The sequence below is a fragment of the Triticum aestivum genome, chromosome 1D (assembly GCF_018294505.1).
Source record: "Triticum aestivum cultivar Chinese Spring chromosome 1D, IWGSC CS RefSeq v2.1, whole genome shotgun sequence".
Taxonomy (NCBI): domain Eukaryota; kingdom Viridiplantae; phylum Streptophyta; class Magnoliopsida; order Poales; family Poaceae; genus Triticum; species Triticum aestivum.
The window spans coordinates 11,852,893-11,866,655 of NC_057796.1; the positions used below are offsets into that span (position 1 = coordinate 11,852,893).

A 13,763-nucleotide genomic window follows, 5' to 3' on the forward strand; every position below is an offset into this window, starting at 1 on the left:
ACTACATGTAAAAAAATTCTTTCAAAAAGGAGGATAACCCCGGTTTAGCATAACTTCAAGATGTCAAATTTTAAAAGGGCTATTTAGAGATAAGTGTTTGAAGGATTGTGCTTACTTAAATTTCAAAAGGGCTATTTAGGGATAATATTTGGTGAAGCATGGCTGGTGGACTGACCATAGGTACCCACTGAATAAACATATCAGCCCAAAGGCAGAGGGTATCCCTCCCTGTAATACGTACTAGTATTCGAGGAGCGTGCTAAAGTAGTATCCTCTCTTGATGCTCCTCGTCTCCCTCCACTGAGTACTCCCTTCCTCTCCTCATTCTCATCTCAGTCCTCTCCTCCTCCCTCGAATAAGATAGATCCGCCCTTGTTGCTGATCTCATCTCGCCTCCTATTGGCCTCGCCCCTGCCAACTGACTGCTCTATTGGTGACCGTGGACTTTTTGGGTATATATATTTCCTGTCGATTTGTTTCCACTTAAAGTAGCAATGCTTGGATCTAAAACTTATTACTTCTCCTGCTTCAGATTCTGATCCATTTGTGTTGATTGAACTCAGGGTGGGATCGTGGGGCTCTGTATCTATCTAGGATGGAGATTCCAAGCAATTTACTCTCTTGAGTGCTGTTGGTCTTCCTCTGCTCCTCGTCTCCGCTTCCTCTCAGTCTCCTCCATTGCGCTGCCTGGAACAGATCGATCCGCCTTGTTGCTGATCTCATCCATCCTCCGTGGAGATTTCGGGTGGCAGTTTCCAGTGACTATTCAGAGCACCATACTAGTGGCCTGGTAAAAATTTCCCTCCCATCTTTCTTGCTATTCTCTTCTTATTAATCTGCTGATTTGCTTGATGGTAAGTTCTTACTTATTCTTCCAGATCGAGTGAAGCGACATCCGCCGCCGTCTTGTCCCCTACGACGCCGCTGTGTTCTGCTCTGTCCTCCTCTGCCGGTGAAGCATCAACGGTGACGGCCATCCGGTGTTGACGCCGCGGCTGTGTTCTCCTCTGCCGTGAAGTATCAAAGGTGGGTTTGGATGGATATCACAGTTTGGATTGGCAACTCTGTTCTATAGCTCGTTGAAATTAAAGCTTCACACAGTTTTGATTGGATTACAGCTCCCCATATTCATCTATTTTGCACCATGCATCGAATCCACTGACCTCCACACGCTCACGGATCTGGCCTCTGGTGCCCACACGCTCACGGATCCGACAGAGTGCTCCCTTCCTCTCATCTCAGTCCTCATCTCCTGGTCGATCCGGCTTCTTGTTTGGTGAGCTCGTCCAACCTCCGAGCTCGCCCCTGACACCTGTGGAGTGGAGGTATATTTCTTTCCAGCTGAAGTACGCTTGGATCTAAAAACTTACGTCTCCTGCTTCACTGCTTGCTTGGGAGTCTGATCGATTTGTGTTGGTTGAATCATTTGGGGTGGCAGTGGAGCAGCTAGCAAGAATCATGGAGTTTCCAATCATTATTCAGAGCACCACGCATGGAATCCACTGACCTGGTAACTTTGTCTCATCTTTCTTGCTACTGAAATCTTCCACATCCCCACCTTCCTTGTTCATCTGCTGATTTCCCAGATTATACTTCCAGATTGAGTGAAGCGCCGTCTTGTCCCCTCACGGATCTGGCCTCTGGTGCCCAGCCGCCGCTTTCGCTTCGTTGTCCGACGAGGCCACCGCCGCTGTGTTCTGCTCTGCCGTGAAGCACAAAAGGTGGGGTCTTCCTCTGCTCTTTCTCCACTGACGGCGCTCCGACCTTGACACCCGTGGCCGTGGAGCTGCTGTTTTTTTACCAGTTATTGGATATAAAAAGGGAGTTCTCATGCTTGAAAGTCTGATTTGTGTTGCCTGATTCCAGGGTGTCAGTGGAACAGCAAGCAAGAACCGTGGAGTTTCCTGTCATTCAGAGCACCATGCCTCAAATTCACTGACCCGTCTAGCTGCCTGGTAAATTTAACTCATCTTTCTTACTATTCTGCTCTACTGAAATGTTTCACTATTCTGCCAACTGTTCTTGGGTATATTTCCTCTCGAATTGTTTCTAGTTAAAGTAGCAATGCTTGGATCTAAAAGTTATTACTTCTCCTGCTTGAGATTCTGACCGATTTGTGTTGATTGAATCCAGGGTGGGGTCGTGGGGCTCTGTATCTATCTAGTACGGAGTACCACTGTATTCCAAGCAATTTACTCTCTTGACTGCTGTTGGACTTTCTCTGTCCCCGCTTCCATTGTGCTGCCTTGAACAGATCCATCCACCTTGTTGCTAATCTCATCCAACCTCCGGGTATGTTTCTTGTCGATTTGTTTCCAGTAAACTAGCAATGCTTGGGTCTAAAAAGTCATTGCTTCTCCTGCTTGACGAGTCTTATTGATTTGCCCAGTCATTATTCAGAGCACCATGCATCCAAGGCGCTGACCCGGCTATAAGTTCTTATAAGTTTTTATTACAGGGCCGCCGTGTTGTCCCCATCGAGCAAAGCGTTTAATCCACTGACCCGCTTCGTTGTCCGCACAGCGCGACCATCCGACGAAGACGCCGCCGTTGTGTTCTGCTCTCCTCTGAAGCATCAAAAGGTGGGCTTGGTCCAGATCCCCACATTCATCGATTTGGCTTGCCAACTCAGTTCCACCAGAGCTTGGATTGTGTTACACATCGCTACATTCATCGATTTGCAGGTTTCCAGCCGATTGATCAAGAGAGCTCTCATGGATATTGTCACGGGTGCCATTGCCAAGCTGATCCCCAAGCTGGGAGAACTGCTTGTGGGGGAGTACAAGCTGCACAAGGGCGTCAAGAAAAATATCGAGGACCTCCTAAAAGAGCTCAAGACCATGAACGCTGCGCTCATCAAGATTGGTGAGGTGCCGCCGGACCAGCTCGACAGCCAAGACAAGCTTTGGGCCGATGAGGTCAGAGAGCTCTCCTACGTCATTGAGGATGCGGTGGACAAGTTCCTCGTACGGGTCCATGGCGTTGAGCCCGACGACAACACCAACGGATTCAAGGGGCTCATGAAGAGGACCACCAAGTTGTTGAAGAAAGTCGTGGATAAGCATGGAATAGCTCACACGATCAAGGACATCAAGAAGGAACTCCAGGAGGTGGCTGCTAGGCGTGACAGGAACAAGTTCGATGGTATTGCTTCTATTCCTACTGAAGCAATTGATCCTCGTCTCCGTGCTCTATACATAGAAGCGGCAGAGCTAGTTGGCATCTATGGGAAGAGGGATCAGGAGCTCATGAGTTTACTCTCCTTGGAGGGCGATGATGCCTCTACCAAGAAACTGAAGAAGGTCTCCATTGTTGGATTTGGAGGGTTGGGCAAGACCACTCTTGCCAAAGCAGTATACGAGAAGATTAAAGGTGATTTTGATTGTCACGCATTTGTTCCTGTCGGGCAGAACCCTAACAAGAAGAAGGTTTTTAGGGATATCCTCATGGATCTCAGCAACTCTAACTCAGATCTTGCATTATTGGATGAAAGGCAGCTTATCAACAAACTTCATAAATTTCTCGAGAACAAGAGGTATGCATCACTTACAATGAAAATGCCACTTATCATATGTTTTTCCTATGTATCAATATCTTGTAACCTTAGTACCTCGCGTCAAACGGTCTGGAATCATTTTTTTCATTAAGTTCACCTTTGCTAACATCCGTAGTTTTGCACTAAACTATTAATATTTGTAGGTGCTAAATTTTAAGACTATATAAGCAAGTCTCTGAACCTCCTCTCCTTTATGTAAATAGATTATTGTAACTACTTCTTGCTGCAATCGTTACAGTGGCTGAAATTTATTGCCATATTTTTAAGAAATCCACCTCAACATATCGTACAATACATGCACCAAAGACACAAAATGATAAGCATGATGTCAATTGTAGCAAATAATACACCAATACATGCACCTAATAAAACTTTACAATATTTTACTTCAAATTTCTTTCTTTCTCTTAACCCACCGCGTTCTAAAATAAAGACTTTAAAGTGCTTATCTTGCACCAAAGGCTAGCCAGTAATTTTCCTGAATGGCCAAACAAAATTTTAATTTGCTCTTCACTGTCAAATTCTACTTTTCCTTTATGCCTCTTTGGAAACTTACTACCTGCATAATGTGCACGGAATGATAATGCAATGCAATAAGAGTCTCCAGGAGGTTTATTAGCGGCCATTTAGTAAATTGGTGGGCCGATCTATACCCGGGTCTTTCCAGTAGATGCACCTAACCATTGTAATATTTGAAATGTCTTCCAAATTGGTACTCGTCTTTCAAATAGATCTACCTAATCGTTATAGCTAATTAATTCTTCTTCTATGTATGGCCATCGATCTACCAATTTTCTATTTGTATTTTACCCTTTGAATCTTAAATTTGTATTCATTTTGTTCATTATCTAATTGGCAGTTCATAACGCATGCTTCTTAAAAGATCATATTGCCCAGATTCATACGTGTGCTACTTATTAGTTTGTTTGTGAACATGCACAATCTAGATGCATAGTTCCACATATATATTCACATGTCCCATAGCTTTGCCATATCAACACACCTTACACTAATACTCTCAACTGACGTAGGTACCTTGTCATAATTGATGATGTATGGGATGAAGGTTTGTGGAAAGACATCAACCTTGCTTTCTCCAACAGGAACAATCTAGGCAGTCGGCTAATCATCACAACCCGCATTTTTGGTGTCTCCGAGTCATGTTGCTCATCGGCTGATGATCCGGTTTATGAAATTGAACCTCTTTCCATAGATGACTCCAGCAAGCTCTTCTATACAAGAATATTCTCGGATAGTGGATGCCCAAAGGAATTTGAACAAGTGTCTAAAGATATATTGAAGAAATGTGGTGGGGTACCACTAGCCATCATTACTATTGCTAGTGCTTTGGCTAGTGGCCAGCAAGTGAAACCAAAGCATGAGTGGGATATTCTACTCCAGTCCCTTGGCTCCGGAGTAACAAAAGATAACAGTTTGGTTGAGATGCGGAGAATACTATCTTTCAGCTATTATAATCTACCGTCTCATCTGAAAACTTGTCTACTATACCTATGTCTATATCCAGAAGATAGCGAGATTTATAGAGATAGACTGATATGGAAGTGGGTGGCTGAAGGATTTGTCCACCATGGAGATCAAGGGACCAGCCTGTTTTTGGTCGGATTAAACTACTTCAACCAGCTCATTAATAGAAGTATGATCCAGCCAATATATGATGATCTAGGCCAGGTACATGCTTGCCGTGTACATGATATGGTTCTGGACCTTATCTGCAACTTGTCACATGAAGCAAAGTTTGCGAAGTTATTGGATGGTACTGGGGATAGCATGTCTTTACATGGCAATGTTCGTCGTTTGTCCCTTCAAGATAGAAATAAAGATGATCAAGGCACACCTCTCAGAAATTTCACGGGTATATCACGAGTGAGGTCAATTACTATCTTTACATCTGCTATTAATATCATGCCAGCCCTGTCAAGGTTTGAAGTTTTGCGTGCACTTGATTTGTCGGACTGTAACCTTGGGGAAAGTAGCAGCCTGCAGCCTAACCTCAAGGGTGTTGGACACTTAATTCACCTAAGGTACCTAGGTCTAGCAGGTACTCAAATTAGTGAACTCCCGACTGAGATAGGAAACCTGCAATTTTTGGAGGTGTTGGATCTTGTAAGGAATTATGAGCTAGATGAATTGCCGTCCACTCTTTTTAAATTGAGAAGGTTAATCTACCTAAATGTTTGGTTCTATAAGGTGGTTCCAACTCCTGGTGTGTTGCAGAATCTGACATCCATTGAAGTGTTGAGGGGGATATTGGTCTCTCTGAACATTATTGCACAAGAGCTTGGAAACCTAGCAAGGCTGAGGGAGCTTCAGATTCGCTTCAAGGATGGTAGTTTGGATTTGTATGAAGGTTTCGTGAAGTCTCTGTGCAACCTACATCACATCGAAAGCCTAATTGTTAGTTGCAATTCTGGAGAAACATCTTTTGAACTGATGGATCTCTTGGGAGAACAATGGGTGCCTCCTGTACATCTCCGCGAATTTGCGTCATACATGCCCAGCCAACTCTCTGCACTGCGAGGGTGGATAAAGAGAGACCCTTCGCATCTCTCGAACCTCTCCGAGTTAATCCTCACGTCAGTGAAGGAAGTGCAGCAGGAGGACGTGGAAATCATTGGGGGGTTGCAGTCCCTTCGACGTCTCTGGATAACGAGCACCCACCAAACACAGCGGCTGCTAGTCATCGGTGCAGATGGGTTCCGCTGTATGGTAGACTTTGAGTTGTATTGTGGATCCGCAACGCAGATAATGTTTGAATCAGGAGCTTTGCCGAGGGCGGAAGAAGTTTGCTTCAGCCTGGGCGTGCGCATGGCGAAAGAGGATGGTAACCGTGGTTTCGACTTGGGCCTGCAGGGGAACCTGCTCTCCCTTCGGCGGCGTGTCTGCGTTTGGATGTGTTGTGGTGGAGCGAGGGTTGGGGAGGCAAAAGAAGCGGAGGCTGCGGTGAGGCACGCCCTCGATGCCCATCCCAACCATCCCAGGATTTCTATTTCTATGCGCCCGAGTATAGCAGAAGGTACGCATGCTGCACCTAACTACTCACGGCTCAACTCCCATCCCAATCATCCCCGATTACGTATATGTTTTTTTCGAAATGATGGACTGACCTTATTACTCTCTGCATTGATTTTGATCTCTGAATTTACCAAGATGCTCATGATGACGATTTGTGTGAGGACGAGGAGGAGAACTGATTTCTGATCCAGAGCGACTCACAATATTGCATCAGATGTGCTCTCGGGTATGTAACAGATATTTGCCTGTTATGTTTTCCATCTTTTATTTGCCTGTTATGTTTGCCTGCTATAACGGCTGTATGGAAATTAGAAACAGATTAATGTATTTACAAAAATTGCTAGACATAAGTATCTGACCAGAAAACTGAACTTGCCCGATCTCTTTTCTGGCAAGGGGTGGTGAAAGATAAGAATTATTGTATGCCAATTTGTAGAAGGATAGTTAGTAATGGGGACTAGGGGATAGAACTAGATTTTGGGAAGATTTATGGACAGGGGGTGCTGTTTTAGGTGACAAGTACTCCAGATTATACAGTTTATCTTTATGTAAGCATATCTCTGTAGCTAGAGTGCTACACGCTAATTTCACTGCTCTAAAATTTAGAGGGGATCTATATGGTGAAACTGCTGAGCTATCACATTGATTGCTTTCTGATCGTGATGGTTTTAGTCTTGTGGAATGAGCAAGATTCATGTAGATGATCCCATAAAAAAAGGTGAATGTAAATGGCTTTTAGAGAAGAATGTTGTGGTCAGCATTCAGCACTATTACTGTTGATTCAGAAATGAGCAAGATCATAGTATTTTTGTGGTTAGCTTTCAGAAATAGTATCAGCACAGTTAATCTGAAGCGTCGAGGTAGTGTGGTATAGGAAAGTGTCTTTTTTATACCACACTACCTCGACGCTTCAGATTAGCATGGAGGGACTTTGTGCTTGAGTGATGAATTTCAGGGTAAAGGTAGGAATATGGTTTCTGCTAGGGTAGTGGCTATTATTTGGTCTATATGGAAACTGAGGAATCATAATTGCTTGAAAAATATTTTCCCTATCGATATTAGATGTTTTATTGGGCTATCTTACAGAGAAGAATTGCACGATATGCAGGTAGCAGGGGCCTGGGACGGTGGGGGTTACTGCTGGTGGCAACGGAGATGAATGTTTCCCAAACATTTTGGGTGGGCGCTCGCCGTGCAAAGGTTTCAAACATTCTGGAGGTTGTGTGATGAGCTTCTTTTAAATGGCACTCAGCTTGCAGAAAGAGATATTCCTTGGTTTTGTAACGAATAAGTAAGGGTGTTGGGGTGAATTGATCCTGACAAGGATAGCTTTGCTTTGCTTCAGTTGAGGGCCATCGTTGCTGCTCTGTTTTGCATGTTGTTACATGGGAGGGCTAGCCCATGACATGCTGGTGTTTTTTGTTTTTTAAGCTGAGACGGACAAACCTGTGGGTGTATTATCAGTTTCCTGATGAATGAAATGGGGGGCTCACCTGAGCTCCTTAATTTGAATAAAAACTGCGGTTCACTGTTGGGATTTGTTACTTGAAAAATATTTACAAGTTCTACCAACATGTCTCTGTTACAGACAAATGGAAAGCGTGCTTCCAACTAAGAAGCATGTGTACCGCACTGTCGCAAATTATTTTCGTATTTTTGAAAGTGTCGTCGCAAAGCCAATTGAAGCCTAAATTCGACAGTGGAGGAAAGGGCCTAGAACGAAAAGGGCCATATATGTTTGTACAGAAAGTGGCAGAGCTACAAAGAAAAGATGGAGAGCACAAAAACTTCAAATTCTGAACCATATGTACTCTTGAGTGAATTATATATTTATTATGCTACCAAATTGGAAACTATTGTTAAACCGTGAGCTAGCAACAACGCCTTTGTTCTGAACTTGTATAAACCGTAAAAGTGGCCTTTGTTGTGAACCAGTAAAATGCAAAGAACAATGGCTTTCCATGGTACAAACTATAAAACAACAAGATTTCGGTGTGGATTATTTATGCTAAAGTCCATAGATGATGACGTAAGTGAAATTTAGGGGAAGAAAATTGGGAAGATTCAGAGAAATTTACCTATACAGCTTGCAGGGGGTGCATGCAGATTCAGAGAAGGACCTCATCAGGTTGGCTCGCCGCTGCTAGCTACGTCGCCTCGCGGAGTCATGGTGGGAGCACTTGGCGGGTGATCTGTGCAACTGTGCCGGTGTGCCGGAAGCCGGCCACCGCGATGGCCGGCGGCTGCTGTGTGCCTGTGTCGCGGCTGCTCCGCTTCTCAATGTTGCGTTACGTGCCTTCGTTGTTTTCTCTGAGAAACAGTGCTGGATAATCACAGTGCTGCGACTTTGATGTGAGCTTCGCTGGGCTGAGGTGTGCGTTGTACTTGCTCAATGCCGGTCAGCAGTTGTGGGCTGGGCTCAACGTAAATTTATTTCTTGCTCCAACACCGGGCAGGCTGCGACCCACAGGCTGGCCTTGCTGTAGCTCCGTCAGTGTTTATAGATACAATAAATTTTATTTCTGTTTCTCAAAAAAAAGTTACTTCTAAAAAAAGATACAAAAAATGTCCATATATAGTAGTACTAAGCAACGTTGTTTCTGATTTTTTTTTTCAATTCAACGTGTTCCATATTGCAAATACTGCACTGAATTCAAATCGAAAATCTATAACATAGAAAATACCCCTTTTATGTATAAAGGGCATATCCTAATTTGACTCGTATTATATCAAAACATACCTAGTATTATCAAATTTGTAATGATTTTGTCCATGACATCACAATTTTGCATGTTTTTGTGAGTTTATTTGTGTAAAGATAATGGTCAATGTTTACTAACTGCCACGTGTCTATGTCTAAACTAGCATCTAGTTACGAGAAGAGAGAGTAAATATTTGTAAATGAACTCATAGCGCATCACCTAAGTCACTTTTAGACTAAATAACTGATCTAGCAGAAGCAGGGGGTTCGTGGTAGACGCAACGCGGGAGCCAACGGAGACGTGAAGATTTCACAAGTGATGGACGCATTGAGTAGCTCGGCGTAACCGACGTCGCCTAGTATTACACAACCCCTTTTTTTTGGAAAACAGCCTCACATCTGTTAATCAAGCCAGTAGTACAAACACCGCCGAAAAATTAAGAAACTCATCAAGGTCCCTAGATCTGATCGGATGCTTTCTCCCGAGCAGGGCCAAGTACACTAACTGGCGCTAAAGGCGCTGGGCAGGTAGTGACTATGTGTCGCTTATTTCGAGACCAAAATAGGTCTCACCGGAAGCGCCTACGACAATGGGCCGGCCTACTACATCATGCTACTGTCACGCGTGTGTTATTTTCTTTTTACTTTTTCTTACATTTTCAAAAGCACTAATACATATGTTATGGAAAAATAAATTTGGTAATATTTTTACAAGTCTTCAACACACATTAAAAAAATGTAAATGTAGTGTCAAAAACTGTTCACTCAACTTTAACAAAATGTTAGTACCATTGAAAAAGTAGATGAGACTTTTAAATGTTCATGCGCTTAAAAGAATGTACATGACATTAAAAAATTATACAATGTAAAACAATATTAATATAATTCATAAAAATGTTACATCCCAATAACTAATGTACACTATATTTAATAAAATGTTCACGAGTTTCAAAAATAATTGCGACATTTTCAAAAATGTTTGTAGAATGCATAAAATATTTGTATAGTTTTAAAATTTTGTTTTGTATCAAAAAAAATCAACGTGGATTTGGGAAAGAATTAACATGTATGTAAAACAATGTTCGAAAACATATATTTGAATTTTTTCGATCATATATTTGAAAATTCATAAATATGTATACAAAAATGTTTCAAGTGTATACAGTAATGTACAATATCTAAAAGAAAGTAGACATCAAAACATATATTTGAAAAAATGCAAATAATTTATTTAAAAATATCAAACATGTATAGAAAATGTCTCATATTTATAGGGAAATGTACACAACCCTATGAAAAAGTTAGACATCAAAACATATATATTGCTGAAAATTAGTCATGATGCAGGAGAAGGCAGCCCAACGGCGGCATAGTGGGCGAAAATGGCAGCCCACCGTGATGGAGATTGGCGGGGGGCTAGGCGGCGCAGGGGTGCAAGAGAAGCCAGCCAGTCGCGATGGAGATTGGCAGGGGGACTAGGCGGCGCTGGGTTGCAAGAGGAGCCAACCCGAAGACGGCATAGATGGGTGCAACGGAAGTTCGTCGCGACAGCTATGTGTCGCCCGTACTGATTCCTAATAGGTATTGCCTACCGGCGACACAGGAGCGGGCTGGCCCATTTAGTGGTAGTCGTTGCTGCTCCTATCTATCAATCGAACATTTTTTTTGTTTCTTTGTTGTATTTTCAGTTGTTTTATATGTTTTCATGGATTTTTAAATTTATACTTTGGTTTTTCTGTTTTCCCATTACTTTTTCTCGGTTATTCTTTCTTTGTTCGTTTTTCATTGTTTTCTCATTGGGTTTCCTCAATTTCTTTATTTCTTCATTTTTACTCATATTTTCTTTGTTTTCTCATTGGTTTTCCTTTCTTAATTAATTACATTTGTTTTTTCTACCTTGTTTGTTATCTTCGGGGTTTTTTTCTTCATTTTCTCCGGTTTTTTGTTTTTCTTTTGTTTCTTTGTTGGATTTTCTTTTTTTGGTTTGTTTTTCTTTTTATTTTTATTCATCACATTAAAAAAATTTCACATGTATTGTTCAAAAATTCTTACACATTAGGAACATTTTTTACACACATTTAACACTTTCCAAATGTCTAATAAACATTTTTTTAATATACGTTTTGATGTCTACTTTTTTCATACATGTTTTGCATTTTTCGTATACATATAAACATTTTTTAATCTTTTGAAATTTGTCAAATATATTTTTAACATTTTTACAAAAAACATGGTTTGATCATTTTTTAAATACTTGTAAAACATTTTTTAAATACAATTGAACACTATTTTAATGATAAAACCATCTTTCCTCAACTATGCATACATTTTTTACATTGTATAAACATTTTTTGAAAATGTTCCAAACACATTTTTTAAATAGGTGAACATTTGTTTATTGTAACATACATTTTTCTAATTATGCGATTTTTTTTTACAATGTATAATCATTTTTCGTACACATGATTAATATGTTTCTCCTTTTTTATTCATTTTGTCAATTTTTTGTTTACATAAAAACATTTTTCTATGCATGTTTAACATTTCTTAATACAAGATTAACATTTTTAGAAAAATATATAATTAATTTTGTATTTATTGATTTATAATATTTCTAAATATAGACAAAGTGTATGATAAGCGAAGAAAGGGGAAACAAAATTTGAACAAAAAATAAAAAAATAATATGACATCTTCAGGCGAGCCGCGGGCCAAAGCTCGTTGCGGGCGGCACATTTGTTTTTTCGAGACAAACTGTTGTTCGTTCCGCCCCGCCTGCTGGATCTAGAAATGGACCGGCCCAGTAACAAGCTGGCGTACCGTGCTGTCGTCATGATGAGTTAATGCGCGTTTTACTCCGGGTAGACCTGCAAGCTTAAATAATCCACAAATTTCATCTACATGTATCAAGTGCATATTAGGATGTTATGTTCTGTCTCCTGCATAAGGATTAGCTAGCAGTTGTTCTATCATAACCGGAGTAATTTCATAACCAATATTTTCAGTAGGTGCAGTAGGTTGAGGGGTAACTAATTGTGCTTCCGGTCGAGGTGAAGATACCCGAAACAAACCCCTTAAAGGAATGTTTTCCATAGTAACAAGTGACAATAAATTTCAGCAAGTAATATAAGTTTTTCCTTACCGATTTCCACTTGCCAAGAGCGCTTCACTCCCCGGCAATGGTGCCAGAAAAGAGCCTTGATGACCCACAAGTATAGGGGATCAATCGTAGTTCTTTCGATAACTAAGAGTGTCGAACCAACGAGGAGCAGAAGGAAATGACAAGCGGTTTTCAGCAAGGTAATGTCTGCAAGCACTGAAATTATCGATAATAGATAGTTTGATAGCAAGGTACTTTGTAACGAGCAAGTAACGGTAACAGTAAATAAAGTGTAGCAAGGTAGCCCAATCCTTTTGTGGCAAAGGACAGGCCAAGGCGGTCTCTTATAAATAGCAAAGCGTTCTCGAGGGCACACGGGAATTTCATCTAGCCACTTTCATCATGTTGGTTTGAATCGCGTTGGCTATTTTGATAATTTGATATGTGGGTGGACCGATGCTTGGGTGCTGTTCTTACTTGAACAAACCTCCCACTTATAATTAACCCCCTCAGAAGCATCCGCAACTACGAGAAAAGTATGAAGATAAAATCTAACCATAGCATTAAACATATGGATCCAAATCAGTCCCTTACGAAGTAGCGCATAAACTAGGGTTTAAGCTTCTGTCACTCTAGCAGCCCATCATCTAATAACTACTCCACAATGCATTCCCTAAGGCCTAAAGATGCTGAAGTGTCATGTAGTCAATGTTCACATGACACCACTAAGGGAATCCAACATACATATCATCAAAATATCGAACACATATCAAATTCACATGATTACTTGCAACATGATTTCTTCCATGGCCTCAAGAACAAAGGTAATTACTCACAAATGATATTCATGCTCAAGATCATAGGAGTACTAAATAGCATAATGGATCTGAACATATAATCTTCCACCAAATAAACCATATAGTAATCAACTACAAGATGTATTCAACACTACTAGTCACCCACAGGTACCAATCTGAGGTTCCGGTACAAAGATTGAACGCAATAGATGAACTAGGGTTTGAGAGGAGGTGGTGTTGTTGAAGATGTTCATGAAGATTGGCCTCGCAAAGATGTGAGGGTTGTTGGTGATGACGATGCCTTCGATTCCCCCTCTAGGAGGGAAGTCCCCCCCACGGAATCGCTCCGCTGGAGGGCAAAAGTGCTCCTGCCCAAGTTCCGCCTCGAGACGGCGGCGTTCCATCCCGAAAGTCCTCTCCTTATTTTTTCTGGGTCAAAAGACCTTATATACCAGAAGATGGGTACCGGAGGTGGGCTGGGCTGCCCACCACCCACCAGGGCACGCCGAGGGGGGCCTGGGGCGCCCTAGTGTCTTGTGGGCACCAGGCAGCCCCCTCTGGTGGTTATTTGCTCCA

At 41.7% G+C, this 13,763-nt stretch overlaps 1 protein-coding gene across 3 annotated transcripts; it reads left to right on the plus strand.

The window, feature by feature from the left end:
- The first annotated feature begins 198 nt into the window (after window positions 1–198).
- LOC123179921 (disease resistance protein RGA5) lies at window positions 199–8,122 on the plus strand. 3 transcript variants are annotated; one of them, XM_044591826.1, is made up of 13 exons: window positions 199–452; window positions 564–790; window positions 879–1,026; window positions 1,119–1,325; window positions 1,439–1,510; window positions 1,600–1,721; window positions 1,867–1,955; window positions 2,134–2,292; window positions 2,459–2,582; window positions 2,685–3,535; window positions 4,588–6,590; window positions 6,725–6,815; window positions 7,698–8,122. In XM_044591826.1, exons 10-12 carry the CDS (start codon window positions 2,715–2,717, stop codon window positions 6,766–6,768), a joined length of 2,868 nt encoding a protein of 955 aa, XP_044447761.1. In that variant the 5' UTR covers window positions 199–452; window positions 564–790; window positions 879–1,026; window positions 1,119–1,325; window positions 1,439–1,510; window positions 1,600–1,721; window positions 1,867–1,955; window positions 2,134–2,292; window positions 2,459–2,582; window positions 2,685–2,714; the 3' UTR covers window positions 6,769–6,815; window positions 7,698–8,122. The 3 variants fall into 3 exon arrangements, with proteins under 3 accessions (XP_044447761.1, XP_044447762.1, XP_044447763.1); XM_044591827.1 differs by having other exon boundaries at window positions 2,459–2,579; window positions 2,683–3,535; XM_044591828.1 differs by having other exon boundaries at window positions 2,524–2,582.
- Window positions 8,123–13,763: the final 5,641 nt, after the last annotated feature.